This window comes from Hippichthys cyanospilos, chromosome 6 (assembly GCF_059441005.1).
Source record: "Hippichthys cyanospilos isolate Australia breed blue-spotted pipefish chromosome 6, RoL_Hcya_1.0, whole genome shotgun sequence".
NCBI classification, from domain to species: Eukaryota; Metazoa; Chordata; class Actinopteri; order Syngnathiformes; family Syngnathidae; genus Hippichthys; species Hippichthys cyanospilos.
Genome location: NC_142374.1, coordinates 15,838,466 through 15,858,609, shown reverse-complemented (window position 1 = coordinate 15,858,609; position 20,144 = coordinate 15,838,466). Strand labels below are relative to the sequence as shown.

The following is a 20,144-nucleotide window of genomic DNA, read 5'->3' as shown; positions in this document are numbered from 1 at the left end:
TTAACAAACAAGAATGTTTGGAATGTTTAATCTTGTGGGACGCACAAAGGTCATCTTCGTCCTGAATTCCCGACTTCTCCATAAGTGTCAATGTGAATAAATGTTTATATGTTTGATATAAAAGTCGACACACTCCTGTTCAAATGCCAGGATTTTTTTTCCTGATATGACAGAATAAGACTCAACATAAATCAAATGGAACTGTTCATGTCTTGCTCCATCTTGAACCAGACCAGAGTTCCAGCTGAAGAAAAATGACTCCAAAACATAATCCTGCCACCACTACCATGATTCATTGTAGTTATGGTGTTCTTTTGAGATGAGCAATGTTGTGTTGGCTCGAACGTACTACTTTTTGGAACTATGGCCATAATGGTCAACCCTGGTTCCACTGAACCATAACTCAGTTTTTCTTTCCATAAAATATATCTTTGGGGGATTTTTTTTTCTTTTTTTACTGTCGAATGAAATGAAGGTTGAACTTTCTGGCCATCAACCAAAAGGTATGTTTGGTGCAAACAGTGCTCATCATCTAAAGAACATATCTACATGGTGGTGGCAGCACCATACTTTTTTTTTCCTTGCAAAAACCCATTAGGCTTCTTTCCTGACATTGTTTGGAGCAGTGGAAATTCAATTTCTTTTGAAATATGAGGGGTTTTTTTTGGCTGCATTTCTAACCAGGAGGTGAAGATACTCGTTCACTGAAACTCCGCCCCTTACCGTGCGGCTGCCGGGCACTCTTTATTCTAAAGCTGATCGCTATGACAAAACAACAACAAAAAAATAATGTTGTAGCGATCAGTAATGAGTCAGAGTTGGACTAAATGAAGAGGCCAAAAACAGCCTTGTACTGACACTGAAATGATTTTGTTGACAACAAAGTCAATGACGTGTCAAGTGAGCACACCCAGTTCTCCTACTAAATTGGTGCCCTCGGGAAACCACTACTCATAACAACAGTTCCATCTGTGGGTGAATTATTCTTTCACCACTTGGACATTTTCTACAGTAAAACTTTGTAAAAAAAAAAAAAAAAACAACAACAAAAATAGTGCTGTTTAATTGGCTGACTCCATTAAAAAAAACTCTCCTTTCAAACTCCGGAATGAAAACAAAAGTGAAAAGGGAAAAGTCTCCTTGTTTAAGGTGGGTGTGTATTTACTCTTGCACTGGCAGTACAGAGGCGCTGTAGAGACAGTCCGGAGGCCTGCTATCGTTATAATGCTTCTTTCAAATTATGTTTATCTGCTCGGGCATGGCTGATGCTGAGAGCGCAGAATAAACAAGAAATGTTTCAAAATACAATCAAAGAAGGAAAATAAACCTTTTGTGGTGTTTAGGGTGAGAAATTACCTTTGTAACCTGTTCAAAACTTCAAAAAATTGAATTTTCATGATACAGGGGCCCTTTAAATGTGGTAATTTAAGATCCAACTTTACCATTCCAAAATACCTTTGTTTTTTGTTCTCTATGTGTATCTTGAATTTTCCTTTAACTTTTTGAGAACCAAAGTCAAACTTTATATCTCCGTCCATGTCTTTGTATTGTGTGTGTTCAGACTTGGGAACAAAGTGGGGCATCCCTATTGACTCACGCAGACGGGGGCCATGTTATTCCCTCCGTCTCCCCCTTCCTGGTGGGCAGTTCCGTGTCTCAGTTTTCACTCTTCGTTAAAAGGAGGAGTTTGCAGCATTGAGGCTCTTATACTTCAAACTGGCAAAGAGTTTGCCTGATTCTGGATTGTTGACTGCCCTCAGATAGAAAGAAAAGAAACTGACCAAAAGCTTACAACATGGCGGTGACGGGATGCACGCAATGCATTAAATATATGTTATTCTTCTTTAATTTCATTTTTTGGGTAAGTCCTTGCTTTTCTGTTGAATCGTTTAAGGTTTTGGGTTACAAACTTAAATATTTGTTTGATTGAGCTGCCTAACATTTCAGTACATTTGCATGGTTAACTGATTAGATGCAGGACACGTCCCACACTGCTTTGCTAATTGTGCGAGGGGCTCGTGTAGGAGAGGCGCATCAATTGAGGAGGCAACGCGCGCCAAATGTCGCTCTAACCCCACAGTTATTTTCTGCATGGTTGAGCAGCTGTGTGAAAGAGGAAAGGAGACGGGAGGCTTTCAGGCTGGGTGGGCTTCAATCTAAACTTTAACTCCTCTCTCTGCACATCTCACGTTTACAGTGTCGCCCTATCAGAAACAGAGACATGGGCAACAAGGAAAGATTGAAAAATTCCCAATTGACGGATGATTTCTCACCGACTGTTCCCCCGCTCCCGAATAAACATTTAAAAACCAGAGACTAAACAGAGCTATTAGAAATTTGGGAGGGGGAGAGTTGTGCTGACTCTGAAGCTTTCACAAGTTCAGGAAACGGGCAGCACTTCCATCCCTTGTTTGACACAAATTTCTATTTGGAACTTGCCACCATCCTATAACGCTTCCTGAATGTTCACATTCTTTATTCTTGCTTCCTAAACACCCGGAATTGACAGGCTGTGAAATTCCACTGGCGTTTTCTGGTGACTTATCTTTTTTTAGATGACCAGCATATCCTGGACACGCCGCACATGAGTGTTTCCTCTGTCGGCTTTGCCCGCCTGCTTGTCATTGTGAAAAACTTGCCATTTTTCATGTCCAGATTTTGGCTTCCTGTCTCTTAGAGAACAATGCAATGCACTCATGGCACTAAATGTGGGGATGACTTTTTATAAACAAGAAACAAACAGCACATTTGTACAATAATGTAACTTCTGTGTAACCGCAGCATAGGACGCTTTGATTTTTGGGGTTTGCATTCTTTCAATGTTGTACAGGAGAAAAACAGAGATAAGACGATGTTAGGGAGTTACTTTTTAAGGCCGTGGATGGTACCGCAGGTCACTGCTATGTCAGGATGTCCTCTCACTTCCCTGAAGAGCAAGTGGACAGTTCGCAGCCTCCTGATGGCGTTGTACACAAATATTAGCAGAAAGTAGGGCTAGGCGATAAATATAAATAATTTGATAAAATCGCCTTTTTAAAATTTGAGGATTTGAAAATTTGCTAAAATTTGAAATTGAGATTTTGCAAATAGGCAGAATGCTGGATGGTTGCGTTTAGAATTGGCACTAACTACTTCATTGTGGTATTGACAGTTATTCGTCTTTAGCGAAAAAAAGTTCATATTTTGTCTAAAATTAACTTGTTTTAGTTCCAGACATTTGCATACATGCCTTTAACCCAACACTTGAACATTTTTGAAAAAAATATAAATAAGTACACGAGAATTCATGTCTGGACTATTAAAACTATGAAATTTTACATCTTTGGGATTGAACAAGGTCATTTGAGCGCTGAATTATTTTTGACATACAAAAACGTCATCGCCTGTGCTCAAGGCTCGGAAAACGACCGATCAGAGTTCAGCCTGAATGCCACATGACCAACAGGTGAGCTATGATTGGTTGTTACCCAAGCACAGGTGATGTCATTTTGAGTCGACAACAGGTGAAAACATTTTCTTTAAAAGTATTCATTTAAAACTATTAAAAGCAAACGTGTTTTAAAGATATGTACATGAAAATAATTTAGTAATAAAAAATATAACAAAATATTAACTAAAATGACAAAATAAATGCACTATCCCTTTAAGTAATTTATGCACAAGCTATGACTTGCGTTTAATTTAAAACAAATTTTAAAATTGTATTACTTTTGTCTGAATACTTACCACATGATTTAAAAAAAACACAAATCATACTTTTACATAAGCATTTGTTGAGTTTATCCATTAAATTGGATTAAAACAGTAATCATCCCGATGTTTGAAGAAAATCTAGATTTTTTTTTTTGGGCCATAGCCAAGCCCAGGCAGAAAGTTTAGCCGGCTAATTTGATCTCATTGGAGCGATTTTACAGCAAAACGTTTAGATTTCTCCTTGCTTGATTCGATGAAAGGACTGAGAATAACTGACATCATAATGATAGCGTCCCTCATTTGATTGCAGCTGGCTGGAGGAGTGATCCTGGGAGTGGCCCTGTGGCTCCGTCATGACAGTCAAACAAGCAACCTCCTCATTCTTCAGTTTGAAGGCCAACAGGCACCAGGCACCTTCTATATCAGTGAGTCGAGTGCTTCCACGTACAAAATAAACACGGAGAGTTTTTAAATCTGACAAATTCTGTTTTGTGACAAATTTCTCCATAACAAAATCCTTAACTAACTGTGCATGCACTACTTGAGGTGCCATTTTAACATAAAAGCTAAAATAACCACTCACACCTACAGAATTCTATCACCTCTTAATTTGTCATAAATTGGCAACTAACTATTATTGTGACAGTTTTCACTCAATTTATATCGCGTTTTTTTGGAAATATTCGTTCAACTTTTTTGCATCTTATTTGGTCAAGAAATTTTCAGCATATGTCTGTCCTGTCTCTTTATGTAAAAGTGTAGCGAGGACACGGGGATTATAACCCCAGACTTGTTTCGGTGAGTGAGTCGAATGAGTGTCTTGGCCCTGTTTCTGTGTGTGTGCCGAATGACTGTCTTGGTCCAATTGCGAATGGACAGTAGAACAGTGAAAGGATCATGAAAAAAAAAATATTGCATGTGATGTGATGTGACCATTTCTAGGTAATTATATGCAGTCTTGATTTTATTTGAGCAGCAAAAATGTATAAAATATTCATGTCTAACGAAATGTCAAAATTGGTATAAATTTGATTGCTCAAACAAGAGTGGAAACTAATCTACTAATAGGACTCACTAAAAGTGCGTAACTGCCATGCAGTGCATTTTACTCATCTGTGGAGATGTATTTGCAAATTGATATATTTTTCATACACAAAAGTGTATTATCCAGTTTAAGAAAATTAAGATGACTCATTTTATGCATTTTTTTTTTACCCTTCTGGTGTCATTTGAGCCAAAAATGGGACATTCTAAGCAATGCCAGCATAGCTCAAGCAGACTGGTTGCCTAGGCCCAAGTTTTCTGATTCTGCTGGCCCAAGTTTTAAAACAGATTATGTGGGATGGGCACATACAGCATCTCTAATTGTCCCACACAAGGAACAAGTTAAATCGAGCATTTACCTGGTAGCTGGCTTTCATTAAAAGGCACCTTGTTGTCCCAGTTTGAGGTATTAAACAAATATTTGGCGTTCCCATTTTGTGTCGAGTTTTGCGGTAGCCAAAACAATCCATATAGTTAATTTTAAGACGTAGACTGGGCTATGTTAGGACCAGATGTGACGTCAAGCCGTTGACTGGGCCATCCCTTGCACCCACCATTTGCTGTTGAGGGTTATGTTTTTGTTTTTGCTAGGTGGCCCTAATAAGCCGTCAATGAAAAGGTCTGTAAAAAGCTGGCCAAGATGGCTGTTAACGCTATGTATTTTATATGATCTCTATAGGGAATTAAGGAATAACAAAGATATTTTTTGATTAGTAATTGACAGTGTCAACAGTAACCATTATCGAAGTGAGTTAAAAGCCGATGTTTTGATTCCGGATCGGAATGTGTATAGCGAATGAAGTGATCGTTGAGTGGGCGTCCATCTCCAGAGTGAGGCTTAAATATTTAATAGTAGAAAAGGGAAACATTGGCAGGAGTGGAATGTTAAATGGAGCCTTGGCACATATCCTTATTAAATCACACTATTTTATTTTCTAGATGTATTCAACCCTTGAAGTTGCTCAGTCATGACTTTCAGACGTCATTTAACCTCTAAGAAAAGACTAGCGAACGGAACCTGTGTAAATCCGTGGCATGAGCCAGCTGTTACTCTGACACTCCGAAGGTGATGCATTCAGTCTCGCACCCCCACGTCTTTAAAAAAAAAATAGAACCGTCTCGCATGCTCCGTTGAGAGTGGCCAGATGTCGTCAACAGATGTTGCGGCCGCTGCGGCCACTGAGCAGCGGGCGTGTGAGCACGGTGCAAAAATAAAGCCATCTTGTGTGTTCACCCGCTCGACAGTTTCTTTCGTTTCCTTTAGAAAAATCTGAATTCCACAATCAGGAATGCGCTCCTCAGGTTGCCTTTTACTAATGCCATTCGTCATTTTCCTCCAGCTGGCCACAAACTGGCCCCAAAACATGGCAAACACGATACATTTTTAACATTTTCATCATGTTGCCTTGTTGTGGCGCCGAAGTGCCGTGAACCCATTCATTTCCATTTGGCCCGGTCCCGGTTCTCCCATACTTCCCCGCTCACTAAGTATAAGGAAGCGTCACAAACTTTGGCTTTTTATAGAGGAAAGTCCAACTAGTGATTTTCGAGAGGCCCACCCAGGCAAGATCAAGGAAATGTTTCTTTCTTTCGCCCGCCCTTAAATATACGCCCCGGCGTAATTCAAATAACCTTGGACATCTGCACATTAACCCTCAAATTAGTGTTTAGCCTGGATGTTTTTAGCACGCTGGCACACCAACCTGCTGTTTATGTAAGTCTCAAAATACATATTGTCCAAACGCTGAGCTCAGTTGCTGCTGGCACACTGCTTGAGTAAAGCTCACAACTGACAATTTTCCCAGAACTCAGAACGCAAAGGACAGTAATGGCCACGGTCAAAGTACATTTTTGATTGTTTGACTTTATGCGAGATGTCCTTAATCTTAAAGGGGAAAAAAGAATCATAAATAAAATATTTGCAATCATGTGGTCTGGGGAGCGAATCCTCGGGTAACTCGAGTACCTCAGTTAAAAAGAAAAAAGATCATTATTTCTCTCACCGCATACCAGCTTCGTAGTTTGCACATTACAAAAAATGTCAAGCCAATCGCAGCCACAATTGTTAATGCTCTGCATGACAGTTAGTGTAAACACGTCGCAAACGCGGTGAGAAGGCCTTCGTCAAAATAAACTTTCGTTTACCAATATATGGAGCTGAAAGCTTTAGGTATGCTTTTATTTTGAAGTTGTTCCCCGCAGCATGTTACAGAGTAACAGCTTGACAATTTTTCTACCTCAACTGTTACTCTTGCCTCCCGATACAGACAACACAACGTTGTTATGAAATTGTGGCCAATTGCCAATCCAGGACTTCATTACACTGATATTAGCATAAATTAGCTGCTATCTAGCACCGCTTGAGTTCTACTTATAGCTGACATGATAGACGTAAACGACCCTATACACTTTGATGCTGACGGTCCGACTTAGATGTCGCTCCAACTGATCACTTTTTTAAAAAAAAAATGCTGATTCAGATGTGCTTTCAATTGGCAAATTTGTCAAATAGGCCAGAATTTATGGGGAGGGAATTGTCTAAAATCTAATGTTTCTGCAGAGCGAGGTAATATAAATGTAAGTTAAAAAAAAAAAAAGATAATTAAAAATTCATTAAAATTTGATGTTATCCCAGTCAACCCAATTTTTTGTTGTTGTTTTTATCCAAACACTCAATGGCTGCAGCCCGCATATGATACGTGGTCTACCACTAGTCCAAACACAGAATCCTGATAAATATTAGGTTTGTGGAATGAGCATTACAAATCTTGAGCTCGTCATTTTTGTCCATCTAACGGGGCTGTCTTTTTGGCCTTGTGCCGCCCTCAGTTGTCAACCAATTGACATGAAACTGCCCTTCGGCTCGCAGTGCAATCGTCACAACGCGTCTGTCTCCTGGGTTTTTGGTCTCGTGACATTGGCAATGCAAGCCCGAAGGCAGTTTTGGGTCAATCTTAGTCGACTGCAGAGGAAAGTCCAGGACAAAATGGTAGCCTCCTGAGATGGAGTTTCTGCTTGGTCCTTGCTTCATAACCAAACACGATATTAATCAGAATACGGTGTTCAGACGAGTGGGGGCAACGATTACATTCATTCACCCTACCGATACATATTTTATAAATCACTGCTTTCAGTTTCGTAAGAAATTTGTAGAAACACTTTGGAGAAGATCTATTTTTTTCTGTGGTGTTTTGTATGAAAACAAGTGAGGCACCAGCTACTTAAAAGGGTGTTAAAGACGTTCCTTGCTAAACAACATATTCAGGCTTTCCGTGTAACTGCAAGCTTGATGGAATGCTGGTGATTTGAGGGTTATTTATCACATGAGCAATTTGAGCTTCTCTCTCCTTTCGAATAAATGTGAAGCCAGCTTTGGGTCTGTTTTCAAACCAAGAGCTGTCCTGAGCCTTCTCCATTTGTCAAATGCCTCCAGTTTACGCTTGTCCTATGATTGTCCGAGGAAGGTGGGAAGTTTGATGTTTCCTGGAAAATCGCAAACTCCCCTTTGAACTGGGAGGTTCTGGTTGCAAAGTGGGAAAAGGGAACCCTGACTACACACACACACACACACACACAAACAAAACAATATCAGCCATCTTTGTTGTCTACATTTGCCTCGAATGCTTTGAGGTCGTTACTGAAACAATCCAAGAGGGACGTTTCCGACTTCCCACATTCCCCGAATACAGCATTTGAGTCTGCGACCAAAGTTTGGGCCATTGTAAGTGCCTTAATAGGCTTATCGCACTTCTTGCTGTGACTATGTCAGGGCTTTTTGTACTCATCATCAAGGAATCCCTTGAGCGCTTATGGGGCAGAAAATATGTATTTTTAACGTTTAAAATTTCTTAGTGCACCTTTAACTGGGCTATTCACTGTATTATATTCTTTATTTTGCCGCAAGATATGCTTTTCTTATTTTTATTTCTCTTTCTACAGCTGTGTTTTACCAAAGGAAGCAATATATTGTTTACATTCATTTAATAACATTTCACAACTGCAAAACACAAATTAGCTTTGATCATCAGAATCCCTGAGATTATTTTCTCGGTCACGCTCACGTAGCACCCTGTTGGTTGTGGACTACGGGCCAATGTAAAAAAAAAAAAAAAGGGCTTATGGCAGTCATCTAGTTTCCGGTCTGAAATGTAGACACAGACTAAACATATTACTTGCACTGGAATTCCACTTGCCATTTTGGTGATTGTGTTTGGTGTGGGAGTAGTGATTCCATCAAACAATTTTGTATATGTATTCATAAGAAGATGAAATTACAGGAATTTTGACCATTTATTGAAAATAAATTATCTCAACGATTGATTATCAAAATAGGTGTCAAATATTAGAATATAGAATTAATCAGTTGTTGATTAATGGAATAATTGTTGCACATCAACGATACACCAAGGAATGCCAATTTCATCATCAATTCTTGTCCAACAATTGATATTAATGTGCCAAAGTGAGGAATTCCAGAATAATTAAAAATAAATAACGATACATAAAGAAAGTGACTTTCTTTTTGATCTCCTAAATAATAGCATTATTCCTTAAAATGCATAAAATGAATGTAAAATGTGTATCTTTTTTCTATTTAGTCAAAACGACATATTGTGTATGGAGGACATACGAAAATAAACTAACAAAAAATAAATAAATAAAACCAGACACAAATATCCAGTGGAAAACGCCCCGAACAAACCAAGTGTTTTTTTTTTCAAGAAGTATGGTGAAATTTGGGGGGGAAATTAAAAATGGAGTCAGTGTTTGTTTAAAAAATTTCTGCACTGAGCAGCAGCACGATGAAGTTAGACGCTAATGCTAATAATACAATAATTTGATGCAATTTGTTGCAATACTTTCTCTAAATAGATTGACCCCGATTTTATTCTCAGTGTATACAATTAATTTTAGGAGTGTCGCTTGCTATAGTTTTAGAATAAGAAATATAAAACTAAGATTACCATAATTGTCAATGTTCATTTTCTAGTCTTTAGTGAACATAAAAAAGAACAATAAAAGAATATCACACGTGAGTGACTGATTTAGTCACCAAACCTTATGAAATTAATTCCCTGATGAACTGATGAAAATATCTTATTTTGATGAAAAAAAAAATCTGTCTCAAGCTGTAATTATTGTAATTTTTAATGATTAAGTACGTTAGTGGACAAATGATTTCAGTGCTCATTAATATGTGGGTTCAACCAATATCACTGTATAAACACAATCACTGCTTCTAATGATTAGTCTTTAAAAATAGACCAACAAACACTCACTAAGACTGGGACTGGGATGCAAAAGACAGCGGGGACTTTGCAACCTTTCTTTTTTTTTTTTTTTTTGTTAATCGTGGATGAGAGAAGAAGGAGACATCCAAGTGGGGCTTTTAGTGGCAACCCCCCTCCCCTATTGAGATTACACAGAGAGACAAGAAATAAATGAAGTTCCCCGGTGCCGTCTCAATGGCCTTCAAACCTCAAAGGGTGTTGTCATAGTAATGGAAGGCAGTGAAAATAATGGCTGCTTTTGCCACATTGCTGGGTTACCGAGCCCGGTAGCTCGGCTCACGCGAACAAAAAAAATGCTCAGGGTCTTGTGAGGGGGAGGAGGGGGGGGGGGGGGGGGGGGGAAGAGGCTTGATGGAGATATATAGAAGGATTGCGCCTATGTTGTATGTGAGGTCTGCGGGGAGTCGGAATCTGTCCGTCTCTTTTTCGACCACTGTCGGGCCGCATTAGAGAGGATGTTGTTTTTCAAATAGGACCGCTTCCCAAAGCATCTGCCTGAAAGGATTTCATTCTTCGGGTTCAGTGCGGTCAGGGAGAAAGGAAAAAGGGCAAAAGGCCTTGGACGCACTGATTTTTAATGGCAGACTGACACACCGATGAATCTTTTTACCTTAGTCTTGCTTTCGACTGAAAAATTCTGATGGCAATGCATATTTTTATTCAGATTTTTAGTGTAGACAAACACATTCTTGACGGAATTGGTGCAGTTTTCTCTTTATTCATGTTTTTTTCTTTTGGTCATGTATGGGTGCATCTTAACTCATTCAGTGCCAGGGACGTAATTTCACGTTTTTAAGAATCCAGACATGAAATCCCAGATACTTAACTCATTCCATGCCAGTGACATATTTTCACTCTTTTTAATAGTCCAGACATTGAAACGCTGATATTTAACTATCAAGATTCAATCATTTAATGTCTGGACTTTTTAAAAACGTGATATTACGTCCCTGGCATCGAATGAGTTATTTAAAAGGAATCCTTCCATGTTTGCATTTTCTTCACCATTATCCTGCTCAGTGCTTTGATGAATTAAAATATTAGGAAAAACAGATTATACTATACAGTTTGTGAAATTTTTCACAATAAAAGATACATGTTTTTTTTATGATTATAGTCTAGAGATAACCCTAGACAAAACCCTCAATTCATCATCTCTAGAAATGAGAATACCCACTAAGAAATCTAAAGTAATTTTTCACAGAAATTAAATATTGAATTAGAATATTGTGAAATCCAGATTTTATTTCAGAAGTTTAAGCAGGGTGTATACAGTAGTTTGAATACAGTTAGTGAACATTTTCATAATACAAGATAAACGATTTTTATGGTTATAGTTTATAGAGATAATGAAAACCCTCAATTCATCATCTCTAGAAATGAGAATATACCATTAAAATAATCTAAAGTCATTATTCACATAGAAATTTAGTAGAACATGTTTTTTATATGCACAGTAAATACAATGGTGGCACCACACAGTTATATTTGTAGTATTTTCAAATTTCACATAAATATTGAAGGTACGGACCAATATAGAGATTTGCAGTTTAAAATGCAAAATGTATTCAAGTTAGGCAATAGTGATTCTAAGTTTGATTATTCTAGCATTTCAGCTTTCAGAGATAGAGCACAGTACAAGGGGGAGGGAGGGGGGCAGAAATTTTACCCATTGTTCAGTTTCCTTTTTGTTATCATTTTTATTCAGTTTGACCTTAGTGAGTGTGGACAGAATAAAAATGTCTTGTAAAAATGTCTTTCATTATTTTGTCCAGTCCAACCAGACTAAACTCCCATTCAAATCAGTTATTGTCGTATTTATTGAGAATGTCAAGAAAGCCGTCCATCTTAAGTGTGAGAATGCGTAGATTCGTTTATCTTCGCGGCGCTCACGTCTCCTGCGTGGGATGGATAATGCCGAGGGTGAGAGGTCAGAGGAGTTAATTGCGCAAGGGAGAGCGAATGCGTGTGCAAGGCACTTCCCGGGTTGAGGCTCCGCCCGTTCTCCTCACACAGGATCTGGGAGCTGTTTATCTCCAGGATGTCAATAATGTCGTGTCACCCCACAGGGAGCGCGGGAGACATCCAGGAAGTCCATTACCAAACAGCGTACGGATCAATGAACAGGGAACATACAGTGCACGTTCTTTCTCGTCTTTGCCGCCCCCTAGCGGCGGGGGCGGGGAACGCACAACATTGCTTCCTGCGTCATTTCATGTTAGTGTGTGCGCGTGTTTTTGGCAGGTGTCTACATCCTGATTGCTGTCGGCGCGGTGATGATGCTGGTGGGCTTCCTCGGCTGTTACGGTGCCATTCAGGAATCTCAGTGTCTCTTGGGAACGGTGAGAAAATAATCATTCTTCGTTTGTGGACAAAAGTCTTGGGACACCATAACGAATCATTCAATTAGATAACGTTTATTCTTTTCCAAGTCCCTCTCTCTTTCTCTAATTTTTTTTTTTCCCACACATCCTAAAACACATGAACTCAACAGTGAGGTATCAACACATTCAATCTCAAATATATATTTTGACGTTTTTAGGTGTTCAGACATTCAGTTCGACGTACTTATTTATAAATTCTTTTCACGTGTTTGGCTAAATGATGGTGTACAAACGGCTAGTACTAAATGACTTAAGAGCTAAGGAATCAATTATCTTTAAATTATGGAATTGATTACTTTAGAAAATTAAGTACTAAACTACTTTATCGCTTAACTATTTAGTGGCTTTATTACCTAAAATAATTGATTAGTTAAGCAAGACATTCCCGAAAATTTGGGATTACTTTTGGAAATTAAATACTAAGTACCATTAGTACCTAATTACTTTAGTACCTACAGTATTCAGTTACACTAGTATCAAATTATTTTAGTAGTATTTCAGACTACTCAATTACTTTCATACCTATTACCTTAATAGCTAGACTATTCAATTGTTATAGTACCTAAGTCCTTCAGATAATTATTATAAAAGTGTTCTTATTGTCTAACAATATGTTTTAAATCTAATCATGGGTCTAGTTATTATGAAATGATATCACATGGGGGGTGGCACTTCTCTGGAGGCGGCCATGTTTGTTATAGCTACGGTCAATGGTAAATGCAGCACCTATAGCACCTGTGATGAAAAACGGTCTAAATCTTACACAATGTCCCTTTAGGTTTTTGATTACTTCCTCAAGTATTTGATTACTTTAAGAAGTTAAGTATTAAGTAAGTAATCAATTAATTTAGTATTTAATTGTGTGAGTGCCCAAGTACCTGAAGTAATTGATTAATTTAGCATTTCATTATTTATAGTAATCAATTACTTTGGCTACTAATTATTTAGACTAAGGAAATTGAATACTTTAACTGATTGATTACTTTAGTTTTTGTATCACTTAATACCCACTATTTTTAGACCTTCATTATTGCCAAACAAAAAAAAAAACCATGTTAATACGGAAAGTAATTGCGATTAATGTTTGGACTTATCAGAATCTGTCCCGGAATCTGTATCGACCTCCAAAAATCCATATCAGTCGAGTCTTAATATCTTCCGCGCTCTAGTAATATCTTGTTTCATCCATGACTGAAAACTGCTGGAGTGTAGTTCCCTTTTCAATTTTTTTCTGCAGTTCTTCTTCTTTTTGGTCATCCTCTTTGCCTGCGAAGTAGCAGCAGCCATTTGGGGTTTCATGAACAGAGACACGGTGAGGACACGTTTGCGACCGACGCTCACCGCATCCGTCGTTCTGATCGACAATAACGACAAGTTGTCCGCAGATCTCCAAAGAATTGATCAACTTCTACGACTCGGCGTACATCAAGGCTGTAGACGTCTCGGGCTCTCCCAGTAAGGACGCTGCCATCAAGGTGCTGGATGTTTTCCACACCACGGTAGGCCCAACATTTTTTTTTTTTTTTTTGAGGGGGGGCCCATGTTAGGTGTACAATACCCTATCCATTTGTGTCCACTGTTGTGTCCATTTTGTCTCAACAAAACGGCAATCTTAAGTGCATTCCGAGCAAACAGAAGACAGCATCGGAAAGACCAGGGTGTCCTCGACTGAGCACACTAGGACTTAATAGGGTAGCTTGAATGAGATAAAACATATGGACCAATGACAAATGTCCCCACAGTGGACACAAATGAATAGGCAGGTTTTCAGGAGGATTTTGCTGGTGCACCAATTGTGTGGGCAGTTTGACGACATTTGGATGATGAAGTTGTGATTTGTGTCCTCGACCTTCACTTCAGCTGGACTGCTGCGGTAAAGGAGACGACACGGCGCTCTTCAAACAAGTCGTTGGCACCTTATGCCCCAGAAAGTCTCCGGAAGATTTTCTCAAGTCTCAGGTAATGAACGTTTATCTTTTCTTAAAGTGGTATTCAACAAAGTGAGTTGTGGTGGTGTCAATATGATTTTTTTTTTTTAAATCTCCGTCTTGTACTTCCAAACAGAGCTGCCACGACAAACTGATCGAGCTTTTTTCCGAGAAGCTTTATCTGATCGGTCTGGCGGCGTTGGTGGTGGCCGTCATCATGGTGAGCCGGGTGGCCCGTCGTCCCCTTCTCCCCGCATGTTGACGCAGCATAACGTGTCACTTCTTTGTTCCCCTTTAGATCTTCGAGATGATCTTCACCATGGTGCTTTGCTGCGGGATCCATAACGCACCCGCGTACTGAGTCCGCACATTGACGTGCACCAGTACTCTTTCATGGACTTCCATTGGTTTTTATGCAATAGCTCCTCCTCTTATTAGAACACAGCATGGTGGATATTTCTGCTTTTATTTTTTTTATACTAAAAAGTACAATTAGGGTCTTGTCTATTTATCATAGGACATAACTATAACTTCTTATATCTATACAGTGTATATACAGTATGCTGTGGAATAGTTTGCTGAATTAATGCTGTTTTTATGGATGTATAAATTGTACATATGCACGTCTTATGTTGATAACGCGAGAGGCTATGTTTGATTGCGACATGTCTCTTTTGTGTTACACGGTTGTTGGACCAGGAGGGTTTCAACTGTCACCTGCAGATTCACTATCTTAATGTTACGCAGTGTGTTTTTTGTCAACTTTGTTTTAATAAAACCATCGTGCTGTATCGTCGTTTGTCTTCTGCAACGTGATGGATTAGTGGTAAGCATGCCTTCCTCTGAGTTCTGATGTTCAATCTTGACTGACCTGTTTGGAGTTTGCATTTATTTTTTTATTGGAAGGTAAAAATGATCAAATTCAATGAGGAGGTAAAATTTTTTTAAAAGTAGGCTTTTTTTGTTTTGTTTTTTACCCTGAAAAACAATATCCAGATTTTATCATGAAAGAAAACAGCGATTGTAATTATTTTTTCCACATATAGTATGTATTAGGTAGCTTTTTTTTCCTCAATAAAGACAACCATGTATAGAAGGTTTTTTTTTTTAAATAAAAATAACACTGCATTGTAAGGTGGGGAAAAAAAAAAACGTATAGTAAGGCATCAGGTTTTGTTCATAAAAACCAACCACATATTTATTTTTTTAGGAGAAGGGGCGGTTATAGTGAAGTGTTTTCATTATCTTTTTTGGGGGGGAAGCGATTATGTATAGTAAAGAGTTTTTGTTGGGGGTGGGAGCTGGGAAAAATCATCCATGAATAGAAAGGCATGTTTTTGTTGAATAAAACTGACCATGTATTGGAAGTTTTCTAAAAAAAAACGACTACGTGGTGTGAAGCATTAAAAAACGCCAAGAAAATAAAACAACATTCATTTAAACCCTACTTTCAAACCTCACCTTAATTTGAAAGCATACTTTGAACCCCAAACTCTCATTAGAACCCTACTTTGAAACCCTAATATTGTGAATGCTAAACACATTCACAAGTTTAAGGTATTGGGTCTCAAAGTAACGTTGCAAACTCAAAATCGGGCTTCAAACTTGGATTAGTATTCTAAAGTAGGGTTCAAGGTAACCGTTTCAAACTAACGTTAGTTTAAACTAGTCAGGGTTTCAAAATAGTGTTCACGTGTAACGATGGGTTAAAATCTAAAATCAATCAAAACAGGAATATTGTTTTAATGGCGTTTTTTAAAGAAGAGTTAAGTGTTTCAATTCAGGGTTTTCAACTAATGTAATGCTTCAATTTAGGCTTTTCAACTAGAGTATGTCTTTCAAAGTACAACTTTAACTTATGGTGACCATGAATAGTAACGCATGCATAGTTGAGAATTCATGTGGCATTGTGGTTGTGTTGTTTTTTTAAACCATGTTAGGCGTTTATGTACATATTTTTGTTTAGAGTAGTCAGAAACAAGGTAGAATCCAAGCCATTAGGAACGCAGAAATCCTGAAAACATTTGGAAAAAAAAGGGACTGTTCACGACTGTTCTCAATGTATATGTCAAGACAGCACTGTGAGAGTAAAAAAGAGACATTTCTTTTAGTACATCATACATATTTTATTTTAAAAGTGCACATCTTAAAATGCAGTAGATGTACTAATTTGAAAAGCAGGAGACGCTGATTCGTTTGCTGTAATACCTTACATCTCCACGGGGAGGCAGACTGATCAACATCTTTTCTCCAAATTAATAAAAGCGCATATACTGTAGTCTGAATATCTAAAAGCCATCTGACTTGAATTTCTGGCACAGACGCACCCAGTGCGCGTTTTCCGTCACTGAAACTCGCTGATTAGGTCACAAGCACTAACGTGGTGATTAAGACGTCATCAAACTTGGGGGGCTTGAAAGAGCCTGGTTCACATAGTCTTTGTACAATATTGCATAACTACAGCAGGTTTATCAATATTTTAAATACACACACGTGATACAAACACATCTTGTATCAGGTTAAATCAAGCCTTCAAAATAAAAGCATTTCAGTAGAATTAGAACACAATGCATTATTGAAAACGCCAATTAAGTTTTGTCGCTTTACGGTACAAGTAGACGTTACTGACGAGAAGCAACAAACTAATACCACAAACAGGACTTTCAAAAAAAGGCAGCTTTAAATAGTGACAAAAGAGCTGACTACAGCGTTTCTTTTTTCGATCTGATAAAGGTTAGCAGGTCCTGTTCTTTGTACCGTTAATGAGGGCAATGTAGTGTGACTTTCCTGTGGCACGAAGCGTCCATTGTGCGCAACCAACCGTCAAGTGTGAGAACACCTCAAACAATGACTTCACTCAACTTATTGTACTTGATGAATGTGAACGTTTTTACCCATCATCTGATCCCCGCCAGCCAGCACCGCGGCGATCTGATCGTTACCATTATTGATCCTCAAAAATGAGATCATCTGCAAAATAGTGTATTACTTTCGAGCCGTATACTGTACTGTGTATACGACATTGTAATTGCCATTAGTGGTCAGCAGAGGTCGCTACTATAGCTACTCCAAATGTTTTTGAGTACTGAGTATTATTTGACCAACCGGTATTTGTGGCTATCGATAATTACATAAATAAAATAAAATATCAATTACCACCAGAGCGACAAACCAACAGAAACGTGATTATATTCATGAAAGCATTTTTAAGCTTAATATAAAAAAAAATATTTAGACAAAATTCAGGTAGCATTTTTACTCTGCTGCATTCCAATGAAAAGAATTCTGGATGAGAAAAAAAAAGTTTCATTGAATATAAATCAGAGCTGCTCGCCTCATGTCTTTTAAATATTTTCAAACAGTAAATCCTCAGATCCAGGTGTTGTGACTGGATATTTGCCAGTACCTTCCTGACTGAAAATACTACTATTGCAGTTTCCATTTTATTTTATTTGTGGACGCTGCTGATCATAATAGTTTTCTTCTGCAGAATAATCTGGCAGGGGAGGGGAAGAGGATTACTGTACTATACCACCTTATTATTTGGAAACGGAGAGCAGTTGCCTGGCGACTGGTGCAAACGTCTGTTTGTTACTGTCATCTGTTAAGAAGAATTCTCCCACATTAAAGTGAGATCCGTTTCCTAAAAAAAGAACTTTGTTCTGATAAATAATATAACCTAAAGAGGCCTCTGGGAGACCATTTGGAGCTCTCCGCTTGTGTTCACGCTTTAGAAATGATTACTTTTGTCATTTTGAACTAGAAACCTTTAAATGTCATCAAAACATGAACTTTTTGATATTTACATATTACAAGCGCATTGTTGCCCATTTGACTACATTTGTTTGCTTAGTTTATTAGTCGGGAAGTATGTCTAAGTGCTGGTACTCCGGTTTCTCCTACATTTGCAAAAATATGCATGGTATGTATATTAGACGCTTCAAAATACCCTCAGTTGTGTTTGTGTGATTGGTTGTTTGATGATGTATGCCCTGCGACTGGCTGGCAACCAGCAGTTCAGGTTGTACCTTGCCTACTGCCTGAAGACAACTGGCTTTGGCACCTGCACACCCGCGTCCCTAGTGAGGATAAACAGCGAAGAATACAGGTGGACGGATGGAAAACGATCCTGTCTAGTAAGGCGTTTGAAAAAAAAAACAATCGTACACACTAAGGATTAAAAAAATGATGTACAGTAAGGCATTTTTGGGGAGATCAAATTGAGCACAAGGTGGGTATAAAACAAATGTGCAAATGAACATCTTAAAAACTGGCATGTTACAATTTTTAAACGATTTTTTGCTATCTTTCAAACTGCATACTGCCTATATTCTCTCTCTCTATATCTATATATATATATATATATATATCTATATATATATATATATATATATATATATATATATATATATATATATATATATATATATATATATATAATGTGTACACCAACCTTTGTGAAAATGATTCAGTCACATCAGTCACTCTTATTTTGATGAATAGTCTTTTAAAAAAGGACTACTACGTCAGTGAGTAAATTACTGCTGAGAGGCCAAAATCTGAGAAAATGGACAGTAAAACAAACAAACAAAAAGGCTTTAAACCACGGCTGGACAAACGTTTTGACTCGAGTGCCACTAAACTTTAACAAAAGAGCCGGATCAGGAGCAGATGAATGGAGCATTGTGATAATCTACCTCATAAAAGAAAAAAAAGCTAGATATCTAGAAAAAGTGTTTAATTTTAATAGAATATCTAGAAAACATTACAAGAGTTCCATGTATATAACTAGTTATTGTTAGTCAAACAACTGAAAATTACCGTATTTTCTGCACTATAAGGCGCATCCAAAAGCCTTTAAAAAAAAAAAAAGCTAATGGTGCGCCTTATAATCAGGTGCACCTTATATATTGAGATTGGGATTGGTAGATGGGGAATGAAGTGATAAAGTAAGCTTTACCTGTTTCCTTTGTGTGTTTACAGTTGAAGAGGGTTGCTCCTATTGACATTGAGTTATTATGCTATTGAGAGTTTAGAGTTATTATTTGAGTTATTATTGTTACTACTTTGAGTATTACTATATTGTGATTGAAAAAGTTTTCAAATATGTCATTAATTGAGGGTGCGCCTTATAATTCGGTGCACCTTATAGTTTTGAAAATAAGGTAAATGAACGAAATACAGTTGTTGTTTTTTTTTAAATATAAATTACTGTTTGAAAGCATTGATAGTTCCATAATCTTCAGGACATTAACATTATCACTCTCCTCCTGACTCTGAATTTTTCTGGGCCGGATTAAAAAGCTTAAAAGGCTAGTTCTGTCATTCTATTACATCGAAAACTCCATTTTATTTTTTGACACTGTTTGACACCGGGCCAAAGTTTGCCCACGTCTGCTTTGAACAATGACTCCATTTTCAAAAAGGTCATGGAATCAATGACCTTTCGATAGCTCTATTTTTTATCGATTTGTTTTTGATGAGTGCCTGTACCGATATCAGCTGCGCATCCCACGTCAATAAAAAGACAGACGAATGGATCTTATGCGGTGACTGTCGCAGACGGTTTTCTCCTCGGGTATGAGTGAGTCAGCTCGCAAAACAAGCTTATCACTCTCACTTGCCAATCGCGCTCTCATATCAACCCCAAACACGCCCTGACCGGAGTGACTAACAGTGACGGGATCAAGCAATTCCTGTCGCTCGCTCTGTCTGGATGGGACAGAGGAAAGCAAAGTGTCATCCCCGAGTCATCCCTTCACAAATGTAACACCCTTCAACTTAAGTGCGGCGCACAACTATTA

The 20,144-nt window shown here is 38.1% G+C and overlaps 1 protein-coding gene across 1 annotated transcript; it reads left to right on the top strand.

Annotated features, from left to right (window-relative positions):
- Positions 1 to 1,662: 1,662 nt before the first annotated feature.
- On the top strand, positions 1,663 to 15,136 carry LOC148422390 (CD81 antigen-like). The gene is made up of 8 exons (XM_088417117.1): positions 1,663 to 1,861; positions 4,004 to 4,118; positions 12,273 to 12,370; positions 13,650 to 13,724; positions 13,798 to 13,911; positions 14,273 to 14,371; positions 14,477 to 14,560; positions 14,639 to 15,136. The coding sequence occupies exons 1-8, from the start codon at positions 1,796 to 1,798 to the stop codon at positions 14,699 to 14,701; spliced, it is 714 nt and encodes a 237-aa protein (XP_088273243.1). The 5' UTR covers positions 1,663 to 1,795; the 3' UTR covers positions 14,702 to 15,136.
- The last annotated feature ends 5,008 nt before the right edge of the window (positions 15,137 to 20,144 follow it).